Source organism: Leptidea sinapis, chromosome 3, assembly GCF_905404315.1.
Source record: "Leptidea sinapis chromosome 3, ilLepSina1.1, whole genome shotgun sequence".
In the NCBI taxonomy this organism is placed as follows: domain Eukaryota; kingdom Metazoa; phylum Arthropoda; class Insecta; order Lepidoptera; family Pieridae; genus Leptidea; species Leptidea sinapis.
In genome coordinates, this window is record NC_066267.1 from 343160 (window position 1) to 359580 (window position 16421).

Below are 16421 nucleotides of genomic sequence, written 5' to 3' on the forward strand. Positions count from 1 at the left end.
TATTCAAAAAATATCTATATCTCGCTTATTAGAAACTATCTGTATGTCATACTGTTGCAACAGTATATTCAGAGGGCAGTCATGGATGTGTTATTTGATCCTTTATAAGCAATAAACGGCCTATTGATAAATTAAAATAAAATATACCTAGATGTGATTGTGTGTTAAAATTTAATTTTGAATAGAATATAATAAAAAATATATAAAAACGGAAGAAGCAATCCAATACACCAAATCAAATAATTATTCATTAATTTATAAAGAGGTAGCTATTTATGTTAGTAGTAGATATTGGTGGTGTCTAATTAATGTTAAAGACAGGCCGCAACAGTTCCAGGATTGATTGGTACTTTGACCCTGTAGAATACCTGATACGGGGAAATATTAGCAATTTCCCTTAACCTTTACTACAAGCGGCCAGTGCTATTTATCAGCCGCTGCTTTGAATCGTTTTTGGCGAGATTAACCTTTTCGAACCCAGGATTTGAAACTTCAAAACCGCTCAGGCAGAAGACAAATTTGCAAAATTTCACAGAGCTGTCAAAAGTCAACTGGAGTGAACGCTCGATTATCACATACATATCTTAGAACTGTTTTTTTTTATGAAAATACGGGACGAGACGAGCAGGACGTTCAGATGATGGTAATTGATACGCCCTGCCCATTACAAAGCAGTGCCACTCAGAATTCTTGAAAAGCCCAAAAATTCTGAGCGGCTGTTAAATGACAACTTTAGTTGAAGCTGTTGCTCGGTGTACTCGCACTACGGGATGTTCAAATAAGTATAAAATTCCTACCTTCGATCGTCTTCTTACCTGGAGGTATTCTATATTAAATATTCACCCAACACGAGTATACTTTATATTTACTAGATATGGTGACGGTTTTAAAATTACATGATAACTGATATCTCATCCTTTCACCTGTACTCATTTGTTCATGCTCTACGACATCTAACGTTGTTTTTGTTATATATAAACGACTTGCCCTCAAATATACCATATCCTACGATTTTATTTGCAGATGACAGTACTATAGTTATTAACCACCGTCGCGGATTAGATAAGACGCTCTTTCGGTATCTCCTAATTTAAATTATTAATAAGTGGTTTCAAATGTTTTGTTGTGGTCAAATTGTACACAGTTCAATTGTTAATTAGTGAATAAATTTAATTATAGATAATACAATTCAAACAATGATGTTGTAATAAATAAACAATTGCAAAGTTTTGTGAATATAAGAATCATTGTGTGAATAGCAGTGAGCACGTTGTGCATTAGCGGACAAACCGGTTGACGCCTACCGTCTGTTTTTTAATACTGCTTGCTACACTTGATTTCTATTGAAATGTCTAATTGCAACGCATGTAAAAAATCAGTGCGCCAATCTGAGAAAATTATCTGCTGTCGTCCTAATTGTACGATATCTTATCACTACCAATGCGTCGGATTGAGTTTAGACAATGCTAAGAAAATACCTTCGTGGACATGTCCATTATGTGTGAGCAAACTGCCCAGAGCTGGTGACAACACAGATACTCCGGTAAAATGTCTCGAGGATGTATCGTATATCACAACCAGGAAGGCTAATCCATCAACTGCTCGGTCCACGGAATACAGTTTGGGCAGCCCGAGTGCGCTAAAAGACGAGCTACCTTTATTAATTTCTAATGCTATAAAAAGTGAACTGTCGTCGGTTAAAAGCCAAATTTCATCTATAGAATCAACTCTCACTTACATAAGTAATCAATATGACGATTTGATAAAAAATCTGAGCACCACTTCTGCCGAATTAAAACGTCTGAGGGAAGAGAACGAACGGCTACGAGCAGATGTCGACACGCATACCACGCGTATAAAACGTTTGGAGGAAGAAAATGCAGGCCAACAACAGTGGAGTCGTTTGCAGAATATTGAGGTGGTGGGTGTACCAGAATCGAAAGATGAAGATACTACTGACATAGTGCTTAAACTGGCTGAAAAGATAGGTATTAGCATTCAGAGTGATGATGTGGAATTTGCGCACCGAGTCCAGGCCCGTCGAACAAGTAGTGCCGCTAAGGGTCGCACCATCATTGCTCGTTTCCGTCATCGTTGTACTAAGGACGCGATCATAGCAGCATCCCGTAAAAACCGGAATGTTAAACCGTCTGATGTTGGAATACGTGGCGAGGTTAGTACATTAGATAATACCAAAATTTAGATAAATGAACATCTTACTAAGAATAACCGTACACTGTTCAGAGAATGCAAACAAAAATGTAAAGATATGAATTTTAAATTTATTTGGACAAAAAACTGCCGAATTTTTGTACGTCGCAACGAAACCTCGCCACCTATCTCTATTATAACCTCGTTTATATGTACAGTTGTTTAGTTTTAATTTGTTTCTCGTTTTTATCACTTGTTGTAATTTAATATGCATCACACCATACACTTTACACAACAACAACACATACAATAACTATACGAAAGTATACCTACACAACTTAGTAATAACTCACATTCACACTAAAAAACTGTTTTACACACATAATACATCACAACTCTTTCACAAAACAATTTCTTTTACAGTAATTTCAAAAATAATAATGTATTTCCAAACACTTGCAAAAAGTTTTGTATCTATATTTTTTATACTTATTTTCCTGATAGTAGATACTGTATATATATTATATTCCCGTCACATATTAGTTAGTGCTGATAACTCTCGGTTACAATCAACTAATAATTACATAAAATTACAAATAAAATTTAAATCATTATTTTCTATTCAATTTATCATTAACTTTTACGTGACAATGCTTAAAATAATTACTTATTTATTTATTCATTATGTCTTCCACACTGAATAGGCAAAATATAGGATTAAACTTAATCTATCAAAATGTAAGAGGACTGCGGACAAAGACAAACATACTTTTTAATAACCTATCAATATCACAAATAGATATAGCACTTATTACTGAGTCGTGGTTATGTCCTAGTATTTTAGACTCGGAATTGTGCGATTCTGCGCGATTCGACGTATTTCGTCGTGACCGTACCACGAGAGGTGATGCGTTTGGTGGGGGAGTATTAATTGCTTGTGCGAACCGATTCGGTACTCGCCGGCGCTTTGACCTTGAACACGATGATCTGGAATGTATGTGCATATCTATACCTGCCCGCACTCTAGGCTCACTATGTGACTTAAATATCATTTGTGCTTATATTCCTCCTAACCAGATACTTCCATCATGGATACAGAAACTCTGCGAGATATTATCGCAATTATTTAATTCCCACCCTGATGATCATTTTATTCTGGCAGGGGATTTTAATTTGCCATGTATTGATTGGAAACAGGGGCATCCTATTGTACTAAAAAAAGGAAGCATCGTTATCCAGAATACTGCCTCGGAGTTATTAAATTTAACAGCATTTCTTGGGTTAATACAATATAATTTCTTTTTTAATACCCATAACAACCTACTAGACTTAATTTATTCCAATACATCTTTAATTATCAATAAATCAAAATCACCTTTAGTTAAAGAGGATATTTTCCACCCTGCAATTGATATTTGTGTTATTGATATCGTATTACCGTCAATAAAACGTACTAATACGAAACGTTATTTATATAATAAGGTAGATTATAATGCTGTAAACTACTTTTTTTCTAATTACGATTGGACTTCGCTTGAATGCTTACCACTGCACGACGCGATCGATAAATTTTACTCCATATTGTATGAATCGATATCGCAATTTGTACCTCATAAAACTGTTTCGCACACTTACACATATCCTATGTGGTACACTAAGGCTCTCATAAATATAATAAAAGAGAAAGCAAAATATCATCATCTATGGAAAAAATACAATAATCCGAACGACTATGCTTCCTTTTAAATTACGTCGGCGTGTTAAAAATGTTGAAAAAAGTTGCTATTCAGAATATATTAGGAACTCGGAGGATAAAATAAAATCTACACCTAAATTAATCTGGACTTATGTTAAATCCAAAAGAAATAATAAATCTGCTTACCCTGGCGTGATGCTTTATAAAGATGAGACTATCTCAAATCAATATGATATTTGTAATGCTTTTAATGATTTCTTCTTCAAAAATTTTGTTTCACCTGCATCGCAATATAAAGTTTTTTCAGAGGAACGGTCTATTTGTCATGATACAATTAGCAATATTCAACTTACGATTGACGAGGTAAAAAAATTACTAAAAACTCTTGATACATCAAAAGGCCCGGGTTGTGATAAAATTCCACCAAGCTTTCTGGTCGCTTGTTCTGCATCAGCGCCTATAACACTAATTTTTAATCGCTGCTTTCTTGAAGGATATTTCCCAAAAATATGGAAAACTGCTAATATTGTACCAATACATAAAAAAGGGTCTAAAGCATCTGTTGAAAATTATAGGCCTATATCAATACTTAATACGTTAGGTAAATTAATGGAAAGGGTAACACACAATTACCTGTACCCCATAATCATTCGTCACTTACCTCTAGAGCAGCATGGTTTCATACATGGTCGCTCCACTAATACCAATCTTGCTGTTTACTAATTACGTTCAGCGTGGAATGGATGATGGTTATCAAATTGACGTAATTTATACTGATTTTGAGAAGGCGTTTGATCGAGTCGACCATATTATACTTTTACGCAAGTTGCAGGAACTAGGGATTCGTGGTGATCTTCTTCGTTGGATGGAGTCTTACCTGTGCAATCGCAAGCTGTGGTCTTGGCTGGGCATCGTTCTGACCTTGTGGATGTTCCTTCTGGAGTTCCGCAAGGGTCAATTTTGGGACCATTACTATATTTATCTTATTTATATGATATTGGCGACTGTTTCCAGTTTGCTAAATTTCTTATGTATGCTGACGACACTAAAATTTACGCTCGCATTAAGACTGAAATAGATTCAATAAACCTTCAGAGTGATTTAATCAGACTGTGTGACTATTGTCATGACAACCGTATTGGAGTCAATGTAACTAAATGTTTTCAAATCACCTTTACGCGAAAAAGAAATAAATTAGAATACCAATACACATTACTTGATGTTCCTTTAACACGAACGAATAGCATTAGGGACTTAGGAATAGTGTTTGATACAAAAATGTCAATGTCAGATCACATTGCTGCAGTAACTGAAAAAGCTTACAGGAATCTAGGTGTAAGTCAACCTTTTTCAGGTTTAGAGTGTATAAAAGTTCTTTATTTCTCATATGTTCGTAGCGTCTTAGAATACTGCTGTAATATCTGGAACCCATACTGTAGGATATATATCGATGAAATAGAGAATATACAATCAAAATTTGTAAAGGTATTAGAATATCGCCTTCAGCATTATGGTTCTAGTTATGAGGAATCCTGTAGCCACCATAAATTAAGGCAATTGAAAGACCGGCGAACTTTACTAGATATGTTATTTCTGTATGACGTGTGCAACAACAAAATTGACTGCCCCGAACTTACATCTTCATTCATGCAATTTAGAATCCCGATTAAGCGTACAAGGCATACCACCCTTTTTAATGTCCCAATTACTCACTCTATTTATGCACAGAATTCGGTGGTCTGCCGTACCCTTAGCTGCTATAATAAACATTTCTTACCAATAGATATATTCGTCCATACTAAAAGCTCTTTCAAAAAGGAAATCATTTTAAGTATACTGTAATCGAAGAGTTGAAAACGACTTAAGACATACGCACATACACTCATACGCACATACACTCATACACACATACACTCATACACACCTTTATATTTATTAGTTAATTATTTTTTATTTTGATTTAATCATAGTTTAATTAGAGCGTTAAATGTTATACCATAAATAGTGTGAACCTGTAATTGGCAGTCGGCCATCGCATAATATTTTTGTTATTAGTTTAATTTTTGTGTGCTGTTGGTTCAATAATAAATACAAAAAAAAAAAAAATTAAAGGTGACAGCCTGCAACAACTTCAAGTAAATATAAATGATGCTCTAGCAAGGACACTACACTGGCTTAACATTAATAATTTGCAAGCAAACCTACAGAAAACTAAAGTTATGATCTTTCGTTTGCGAGAACCAAAAATCACACCTCAAAAAATTAACGTCACATACAATGACTGTGTTGTAGAAAGTGTCGAAACAACAAAATTTTTAGGACTTAACATTGACGGTAAATTAAATTGGAAGGCACATACAATAGAACTTAGTAAGAAAATAAGTAAATTCTCGTACGCACTGCATGAGCTTTCAAAAGTCGCTAATAGACAAATTGTTCTGACAGCGTATCATGGATTTGTTGTATCCAACTTAAGTTACAGCATAATTTTCTGGGGAAAGTCATGCGAAAAAGATATACTTTTTAAAGCCCAAAAGAGCTGCATTAGGTCAATGTGTAGTCTTAAAATAAGGCATAGTTGTAAACCCTTCTTTATCCAACTTAAAATTCTTACTTTGACCTCACTATATATCTATGAAATAGCATTATTTGTAAAAACTAACCCTGATACATTTGTCAGAACATCTCAAATCCACAATATTAATTTGAGAAGCAAGGATAGATTACGTTTACATGGCAGCAACACAGCTTCGATGTACAATAGTATTCTTGAAATGGCGCCGAGAATATTTAACAAGATACCTACAACTATCACAGAACTTAAGTTGAAGTGTTTTAAAAAGAAACTATTTAATATGCTAGTGACAAAATCGTACTATTCCATAAAAGACTTCTTTTCAGATACAACACTCAATTAACATTTTTTAAATATCATATTACTTAATTTAATTTCTTTTTACCAATTTCACTTGTTATATGTTATTTCAAAATATTCAATTATTGATATGTACATTAATTAACTGTCATTGTGTATAAACATATTTGTTTGACTTGTTATTAATTACTATTTGTACGCCACAGCATGCGGGCAAGGAATGGAGAACTTTTATTGTGATTTGAAACATCTATGTATACCCATGACTACAAATAAATGATCTTATCTTATCTTAACGTCAATTTGAGACAACATTTACCACCACAAGTAGCACCCGTTCAGGAACATGGTGCACCACACTATCTAATATATAAATACCAAATTATAGGGAACGACATTTAAGCGAACATGACGAAGCCTGTCACAAGAACTCAACCAATCTAGTTATATAATAGTAAAGATATATTATTATGAAAGCTTTATTTACTTATTTATATTATGAAAGATAATAAGGTGATTGCTAATATTTGTTGTTTTTGCAGAATGTTTTTCTTTTTAAATTTATCGAATTGTTTTTAATGGGATAAGGACGAACGGGTTACTGACGTTTAAGCAAACTCTTTGCATAACATTGCATTGCCAGAGAAATCACACGAGTGTTACCGGCTTTTGAGCTGGGTTGCGTGCATTTTGCGTTCTTACCCTTATCGAAACCCGCGCAAGAAAAAGCATTGCACTGAATGGTTGTACGTGATAGAAAGGTCCTAGAAAACAGTACTGCTGTAAAGCCACGTCCGAATCGTATAAAATTTGTAGAATTCTTCAAAGATATTAATTAATCCTTTTAGTTTCACTACCTTATTCAATATAAAACGCTTGTCGAAGGATTAAACGTATAATAGGCACAACGTACCTACCTAAGCCTATCAAACGTACGATAAAATTATTTTTTCGTAATCGTTCGTTAAACCTTCGATTATTGTGTATTATACCTCTATCGTACTTATACAAAATTACCTTTTTTGATGGAAAAAGGACAAACCAGCGTACGGGTCACCGCCGCTCACATTCTCTTGCAACACCAGAGGAATCACAGGAGCGTTGCCGGCCTTTAAGGTAGGTGTACGCACTTTTTTTGAAGGTACCCATGTCGTATCGTCCCGGAAACACCGCACAAGTGTAGTAGTACGTGGAAGGAAGCTCCTTGAAAAGCGCACTGTGGAGGACCTTCACACATCCAGATGGTGGGGATGATATCCTAATTTGTGGCGTCTCATGCGAAGGTGGGATTCGGAGGCAGGAATCAGGTGAAACAGCTCTTCGGAACACACCCCGTGATAAATGCGGAGAAAAAACAGCTTCGATAGTAAACAAATATCGGCCATTTTGTTTACTATCGTGGGTTTTAGGCTAATAATGGCACATGCCTTATAAGATATAGAAGTCTCCGCCGTTAAAAAATTCACATCAAATTTATCAAAACAGAGAATGAGTGTATGACAATGCAATAAAAGTAGGAATACCACTTTTTAACAAGCGTGTATTAACAACGGTCTTAACCTCCGGTATATAATCATGATTTTTGGTCATAGTAAGTCTGCATTTAAGCGGTATGTCAGCAGACTCGTTTGATTAGCCTAACGCTATTCAAAGAGGATGTAAATACTACGTAATAAGAGACGGGATGCCTAAAAATTTAGTTGAGTATGAAACGTGCAGTGACTTGACATAAATTTTTAAATAGTAGGTGATTACAGTATGGCGATTGGCGACTAAGTATAATCCGGCTAAGTTTGAAAGCGAACAGTTGTATTAAAAGTAGTGGATTTCGATTATCTCCGTTTTTTACAAGATTATAGCCGTCATTTGTGAATCTGCACGTTTCCTATATCGAGTGAATCGCTTTTTTCATAGAGTTTCGCTTAGTTAACGCTATTTTTGAAGCGTGCGCCTGGACCCACTAGAGATAATATCAGAAATGGTATAACAGAAACAAAAATCTTTTAAATAATAAATATTTTTTATTCGACTAACGTAACACTTATTCTATTAAGCATCGACAGTTTCAGATAATTTATTCTTCAAAAAAGTAAACTTTGTCAATGAATCTCTCATAGGAAACACTAAAGTGCATTCATAGGATTCGTATGGATTATAATCAACCAACTCTTGCACACTATCGTCGTCTGAAAACAAGTCTACATCTGAAGTTCGGATGCATTTTATTGAAACAAATCCACACTTCTCCAAGAATGTACACAAATATGTGAGATTTCTCATTGATATGAATTCGAAGAGCTCACAGAGGAATTGTATCGATGACCCAGGACACTCGAATATCTTGTTCATAACAGTGGATAACCAATTCAGGAATATCTTATGTTGAATTTCTCCGGATAGATTAAGCCATGGTGCGGGCACTATGTATTTATCTGGGTCTGTTTGGAAGAGCCAGGTTTTCACAAATTTCTTATGAACAACACGGTTGTCAAAGTAACCCACACGGATTATTATGTTGGCAGATTCTAACTCTGTCAGTTTTTCTCTCAGAATATCATTATCCAAGCCAGTTGAATTCTGCAGAATAAGATTTATAATTATTACATAATCATACCTGAAATTATGAAAGTGATACGCTATAATGGCAGTTTGGACCATTGACTGACAAAACTATTAAAAAAATATTAACAAAGAATGCCACAGAGAAAATATATATCTTACGGAGATACAGCAAGGAAAAAACGCGAATCTATTGTTAGTGTAACCGATTTTGATTGACAAGTCGTAAACAGCCAGCTTGGTATTATCTGCTTATTATTATTATCTATTTTGGATATTAAACCATTATCGGGTTATAAGTACTTTCTAAGTCTATGGCAAATGATAGATGTGATTATAGTACGTCAAATTGCTATCGTTAAAAATTTGGTCAATAAAGAATATTAAATTATTTTTTTGTATTAAAATCTTAATTTATGAAGCTCCCAAAAATATAGGGCCATTACAGCGTACCACTTATTTAAGTGTAAGTTACAAAACAATTGAGGATCAAGTATGAAATTATGATTAAAAAAAACTATGGCATGACTGCTATATTGGGAATACATTGGCAACCAACAATTATTTTATCATATCCTTTCAAGATGAATTACAAGGTTGACCCTGCATTAAAGATAAAACGAGTGTCTAAACCTTAACAAAAGATCTAAATAAGAGTAGAATCTATGAGTATCTTACGGGTTAATTTCGCTAATATTGGTTAGTCAACATGCCTAATGCACTGAAAGCCATGGCTTAAAGTTAGGGCTTATAAGCGTCCTCCAAACAAGAATCAGTTCACGCTTAAGGGCGTTGCGGCGTCGTATCGCAAAAATAACATCGGATACGACATCGTACGAAAAGACGCTAACCAACGCTTCATTTTCTTCAGTGTAGCTAGTAGACATGGACCGCACTGCGCGTGTTCTACTTCTGCTTGCATTTAGACGAATTAAGAAAAAGAAACAGAAAAGAAGGTACTGGGTGCACCCATTACTGACACCTGTCGTAAGTTTTTACGATGCGACGCCGCAACGCAGTGTTGTGGCCGGGCCCTAATCCCTTCGACCGAACGACCGGGTTAGGCCCGGTTTCCGCCAAAGCGGAGAAGAGAGGAGATGCGTTTTGATAACCAATCAGATTTCGTTATTTCCACATCTCCTCTCCGCTTAGCTTCGGTGGAAATGGATCAAGCGGAGAGGAGAGGAGATGTCTCATTTTTCTTTGATTTTGTGCCGCGAGCGCAGATGTGAGATGTCAGCCGGGCGCACGGGCAGTGCGGCGCCCGCGCTCTTGTGCTCTTTTCCCAGCACCTTCTCCCCGCGTATCGCACACCCGAAGCGTCATTTATTGGATTGACTTATCTTGAATGCAAAAGACGTTCCTTACGTTTTTTTAACTGCCTCTACTAGTTAAGCGACGCATTTTAACTTTAAAAAAGGAGATCGTCTTCCTTTTGTAAGTATCAGTTGACTGATTTCGAGCTCTCACAGCTCACATTCCTGCTATACAAAACTCACATCTCTACCCCGCTACACATCTCATCTTCGCTTTGGTGGAAATCGGGCCTTAATCGGCAACGTAAAACTCTGCTTCAACAAATTCGACACGCTTCTATACGAGGCATCCTCAAGAGTTTTGAATTTCCGAACTCTAGAAGGACAGCTTCGAAGCTAGAGCTAGTAGTAGTTAGAGCTAGAAGGAGGGTAAAAAATATTAGCGGAATTCACACTTAAGATAACTAATAACACTTAGAAAATTACGGATTCCCGGAAGATAAGGCCTAATTCAATAAATTTTACTAACACAAATTAAATCCGACTAGAAACGAACTAATTTTTAGTCAGTCAAATTTGTTTAGATCGATTGAATTTCAATTAAAGAATAATATGGTAAAGAAATATTAGTTGATGAGAAAATTATTTCTAATTTCAAATAATACAGTCCAGTTGCTAGATTATCATTATACATATACACATACCTGCAACTCCTTAAAAGTGCGCCCTGTTTCACCAGAACCTTCGACAAAGTCCACAATAACTGAAGTTTCATCCACGATTTTCACCTCATCACCAACAGTTACATCGACACAAAAATTGCTAAAATTAAATAAAAAAATTACGTGAATGTGTTCAAATGAGCTTTTTCCAGATAGACCGAATGATATTTTGTAATTTAGATAATTTATACATCTAGATAGTCTCTTGCTGTTAGATAAGCGATAAAAACAGGCCAGGAAAATAAGTTTAGTGAGCGTGACAAGCTACGTCGTACGCCCACGATTTGCATGACACTTTGTGTTAGCATGCGTGAATTTCTCAAAATAGATGTTAGTTCTAAACTCAATTTTTTTCGACGCTTTCACAGCTGTCCTAGTCTTTCTAGACGTATAAATGATCTAAGTAACCACTGTTCATTATTGTTAAAAATTAAAAGGTTGCAATTCCTGGATATCCTCGGTTTACAAATTTTCCAAATACTTCATAATAGGTAGGGGATAAAGTTTTTTCGCATCTAATATGAAAACTCAAGACATTTGTGTTTGAATGTTTATCAACATCAGTGATATGATCCCGTTGCTGTTGAAATTTTGCGATTTTTCATTAAAAAAAGGGGGCAAGTAAATTTGGTAGTCCTCTCTTGATTTAAATCTAACAATGTCTAAAGAATTTTGAAGATACACTAACAGTTGGAAATGTAAAGGTGCAAAGTCAGGGCTATGTAAAGTATTCATTTATTCACGACATCACAAAACATTATATACATAGTAAAATTAACAAATTTAAAAATACGGCGTTACGAAAAGGACACCCACTCAGCATTTATGGAATTGAAATAAGGATCACCCCAATTCCAACACTGATTTTCAGTAGGTACCTACCAAGTCGACCTGTTGACAGCAGCCGTAGACAACACGGTTCCTTGATTTATAGGTCGTAAATATTACAAAAAGGGAAGAAACTAAATAGATTGAATTCTAACGGGAGTTTTAAAAGTTTTAATTTTTTATAATAATAAATAGGTGGCGACTGCATTGGCACCTCCCTACCAAACTCTTTTAATTTTTGCCGAGTGGTTTTTTATTATGAATAATAAGGGGCAAGCGGGCAAGAGGTTCATGTGATGGGACATGGTGAGGCAACCGCCCATTGACATCCGCAACAAGGCATCAAGGAATCGTTGCCTGCCTTTAAGTTGGAAGAATACTTTTAGTTTTACAGTGCCATAAGTCATATCGGTTTGGCAAAACTACGTGAGGTCTAGCGGTATCGTAATGAAAGAGCACACCCTTTCTATTGATTAATTCCGGCCACGGTGTAGACAGTGGAGCTCCGAATCTATGGTCCATCCGGCGGTAAAAGCTCATATACAATGCCCTTTTAATCCCACCATAAACACGACATCACCTAATTGTAAGTTCACCCAGTTGTTGCCAGTCCGCGAAGCCTGAACGACCTTAGACCACAAACTTTCTTAGAAGTTCTCTTCGTACGTGATCTACATTTATCATCGTTTTATTAATCTCTTCATATACGGTTTGGTTTCAATAAAGAATCGCAAATAAGTACACGGTTTTTTGTGTAGATATATAGATTTTTTTAAATGTGTCAGTCTTAGATTAAGCATCGCTATCCGTTGCGTTCCAAGTAGATACCGCACTACCTAAGAACAATAGCTTTTTTATTACAACTATTAGATGCTCGTGTGCGTTGTATCTTGACACTCAATGGCATCTTTCAAATTTTGTAACATACGCTTGGTATTATTTTACATTGAAATTAATAAAATACAAAACACTTACTGAGGATATTATGTGACCCCAGTGTCTTTCTTATATCTTGTAGTATTATTTTTACAAAGTTTTACTACACAACCCGGTATTTTAGTTTCAATTATTAGCAAAGTTGAACAAAACATGTGGCATGTCAACATCACACATTGTTCGAGACTGGCTTAAGAAGCTTAAAAAATTTAAATTTGGATCGTAATGACTTTTAATATACTTTGCTTTATTTGTTTTTCCAGTTTTAAAATATCGATCGGATCAGCGAACTAGATGACAACCAATCTTGCGCGTGCGTCTCTGCTCGCTCGAGATTCCCTACTGACTGGCCTACTGTGTAGAGGTCGCCACACATACTAACGATTTCGATACCTACACGGGGAGTGAGACAGGCCTGATAAAGGTAACATTTTTTTCGCGGCTTGCGTACCATGTTTTCTTTTTTTGTTAAAAAACGAATAAAAAAAAAATCCGTCAATAGACTAACTCATTTCGACAGAAAGATAACCATAGCAAAAAAAGGTGGAAACAAAATTTTCCTAATTTGTTTTTTTTAAGCGTAACCTGTTTAGTGTCATCAATACCATCCACATGCACACAGTACTGGCAAAGAGATTATTTACACATTTATTATACATACCAACTATATGCGAAAATACTTTCCCCCACCCATTCTCAACTACAAACTAAGCTTACCTAGACATTGAAGCAAATATGGAAGTTATGGGATGATCTCGCCATAAATTAGAGAATTTCTTTACATTTGATAGATCCGTCCACCCGACTGTGCCTGATTTTAGTTTAAACTTCGCCTCGATATCAATCACATTCAATTTTTCTTCCTCTATCAAGGATCCAGCTGAACCGACTATAACTGGAACTGTTACAGATGTTATGTCCAATAAGTCACAAGCCTGCATTTCAAAAAACAAACAATTGATCACGGATGACCCTTTAATTCCATTCTGTGGTACTTCGGAGTCTATTATTTGAGCAAAACTGTCACAAAATTTTAATAACAGTCTGTTTTGCCATCGACGTTTATAAACAAATGACATTTTATACGACGACTGAACAATATCATTGTAGTGTATTTTACTTAAATGACTGTTGAATACTTTTTCTTTTGCCGAAATTGCTCCACACTTTCGTAGGTCTTCGATTGCCGCACGCAAATATTTTTCTGTATAATTTTTAAAAATTTTGTAAATTTGCTGTGATGTCTCTGCATTTATTTCTTTATAAAATGAAAGCATGACGGTCAGGATAATTCCTTCTTTTAAGACAGCTAGTGTAGGGTCTGAATCTAGTGTAGTAATGTACGAACTGAGGCACCTGTGAGCAGATGTTGCGTTGATGGCATATTTACTATGAAATTCTTCAAGATTTGCAGCAACTGATGGTGTACGCTGAATAAACGGAATAATTTTAGCTACTTGTAAAGAGATCCAAAGTAATTCCATCACATGCAACTTTGCTTCTTGTATAAATTTAGGAAAGTTACCAAAATGCCGTAGACGCAATACTTTAAACAGACCGTCGTATTTTTCAATTAAGCTTCGACGCCGTCGCAATTCATTTAAAACACAAAGTTTTTCATGCAACAAGGCTGGATTGTTTTCGAGATGGACAGATCGTCTATGGCAAAGAGATGCAATTTTTTTTGGATCCCTAGATGTTAATATTAGTTTAGCCACATTATTTCTAACCGTGATACAACCAGACACTGGTCCCATTATTGCTACTACTACTTTCAGCATGGTAAGTATCTTATCATCTTGTTTTGTCCATTTCACTAAAGGATCAGTTCTATTTTTTCGCTTTATCTTTTCCTTCACTGCTGTTTTGGTTTTCGCAGTTGACCGAGAGGCACGAGATCTAACCTTTCGTGTTCTCACTTTCTTTTTATCTTTTAAATTTTTTTCAGGCTTTGTTTGAGCTCTCATTATACTCAAAAACCTGGGAGACATATTTCTGTTTGCAAATGAACGCCAGTATCGCGTTAGGTCCATAAAAATTGAAGAATCAAAGCCACAGGGGCCACAACCATCTCCAAACCGTTTACCAACGTCATTGTCAAGCACATCTTGCTGTCTTCGTATTGGATAAACGATTTTATATTTACAGCGCTGAGTACCAGTAATTATTGTCGTACTAACGCTTATTTTTTGTACGGTTTCCCAAAAGCTGACTACGTCATCAAAGGTATTAAAGTAATATGAGTTTTCTAATACTGCTGAATTTTCATTTGCTCGGGGCCATACACCAGTCGTATCCAGTATTTTAGCTCTTCGATTTACATAAAACACGCAATTTGCGAAATTGCCCTGCTCGGCCGATTTCGATGTTGGATCACCAATAAGTTGAACGAGTCCTAGGACTGCTAGGATTTTGAGGCAATCTCTTACTGAGTTATGCAAACTTTTTGAATTCAATACCATATTTCTGATATTTTCAGGTGCATTTTTTAATTTCTGTTCTAGAACAACGTCGCTTATTTTTAAATTGACCACATTATATGCAGCATTTACAAACGTTATATTACCTAATGCACATTCAACAGTCATTTCTGGTATTATATCATATAAAGAGATAAAGCCAGGTTCGAGGTTGCACTCTACTGTATTGAAATGAGTAAGTTTAATAATATGTTCATGCAGTTTTTGGACTTTCAGATAGCGTGGGTATGTGTAGGTAGTCATTGGCCTATTTATAACTTTGTTCACTCGTGTCTTCCTATAATTGTGCTTAGCTTTAATACTGAGTTCTTTGTATCTGGTTCTCAGTAATGGATCATCTGGCATAATGGAAGGTGGACAGATGTTTATGCAATACCTTTCTTTATCAAAGACTGAGATTTTCAGTTTATAAATTTTTAGTTGACCATCTGTGATCAGTTTTTGTAAAAACAGTTTTAGTGACTTTGTATCCATCGCTGGTTCCCCAGTCTCTTGAGATACCAATGTAGATAATGTCTGATAACCAGCAACAATTTTCTTTTCTTTAACCACTTTCAAAATACCCGTCGCAAATTTCAACTGTCGTAATGTTGGTTTTTTTGAACTATCTAATAACGAGCCACAATTTTGGTTTTTTATCCCATCAATAAGTGTGACTGGTATAATTCTACTGCTTATATCATCAACTGCTGTGTCTGTACTGTCTTTACTTAATTTCGCTTTTTTCTTTTCGATATTCGATTCAATATTCTCAGATTTTCTCTTGTTAGTGTGTAAATATTCCAATAATTTCTTCTTTTCTGCAGCAAATTTCATATCAATTTCGTTAGTTGCTGCAATAGCAATATATCTGCATAAAAAATATAAATTTTAGTATCAGTACATATTTTACGTTTACGATTTTATTATTATTTTATG

At 35.4% G+C, this 16421-nt stretch overlaps 1 protein-coding gene across 3 annotated transcripts in view; it reads right to left on the minus strand.

Annotated features, from left to right (window-relative positions):
• Positions 1 to 8723: 8723 nt before the first annotated feature.
• LOC126979373 (general transcription factor 3C polypeptide 1) overlaps positions 8724 to 16421 on the minus strand; it is a 29902-nt gene continuing 22204 nt past the window's right edge. For 2 of the 3 annotated variants that reach the window (XM_050828622.1, XM_050828621.1), the window contains 3 exons: positions 13741 to 16353; positions 11242 to 11359; positions 8724 to 9299 (listed from right to left, as the gene is read on the minus strand). In XM_050828622.1, coding sequence (XP_050684579.1) covers positions 8772 to 9299; positions 11242 to 11359; positions 13741 to 16353 — 3259 coding nt within the window. In that variant the 3' untranslated portion in view covers positions 8724 to 8771. Of the gene's footprint in view, positions 9300 to 11241; positions 11360 to 13740; positions 16354 to 16421 lie in introns of those variants that run through there. The other variant, XM_050828623.1, reaches the window with a different exon arrangement.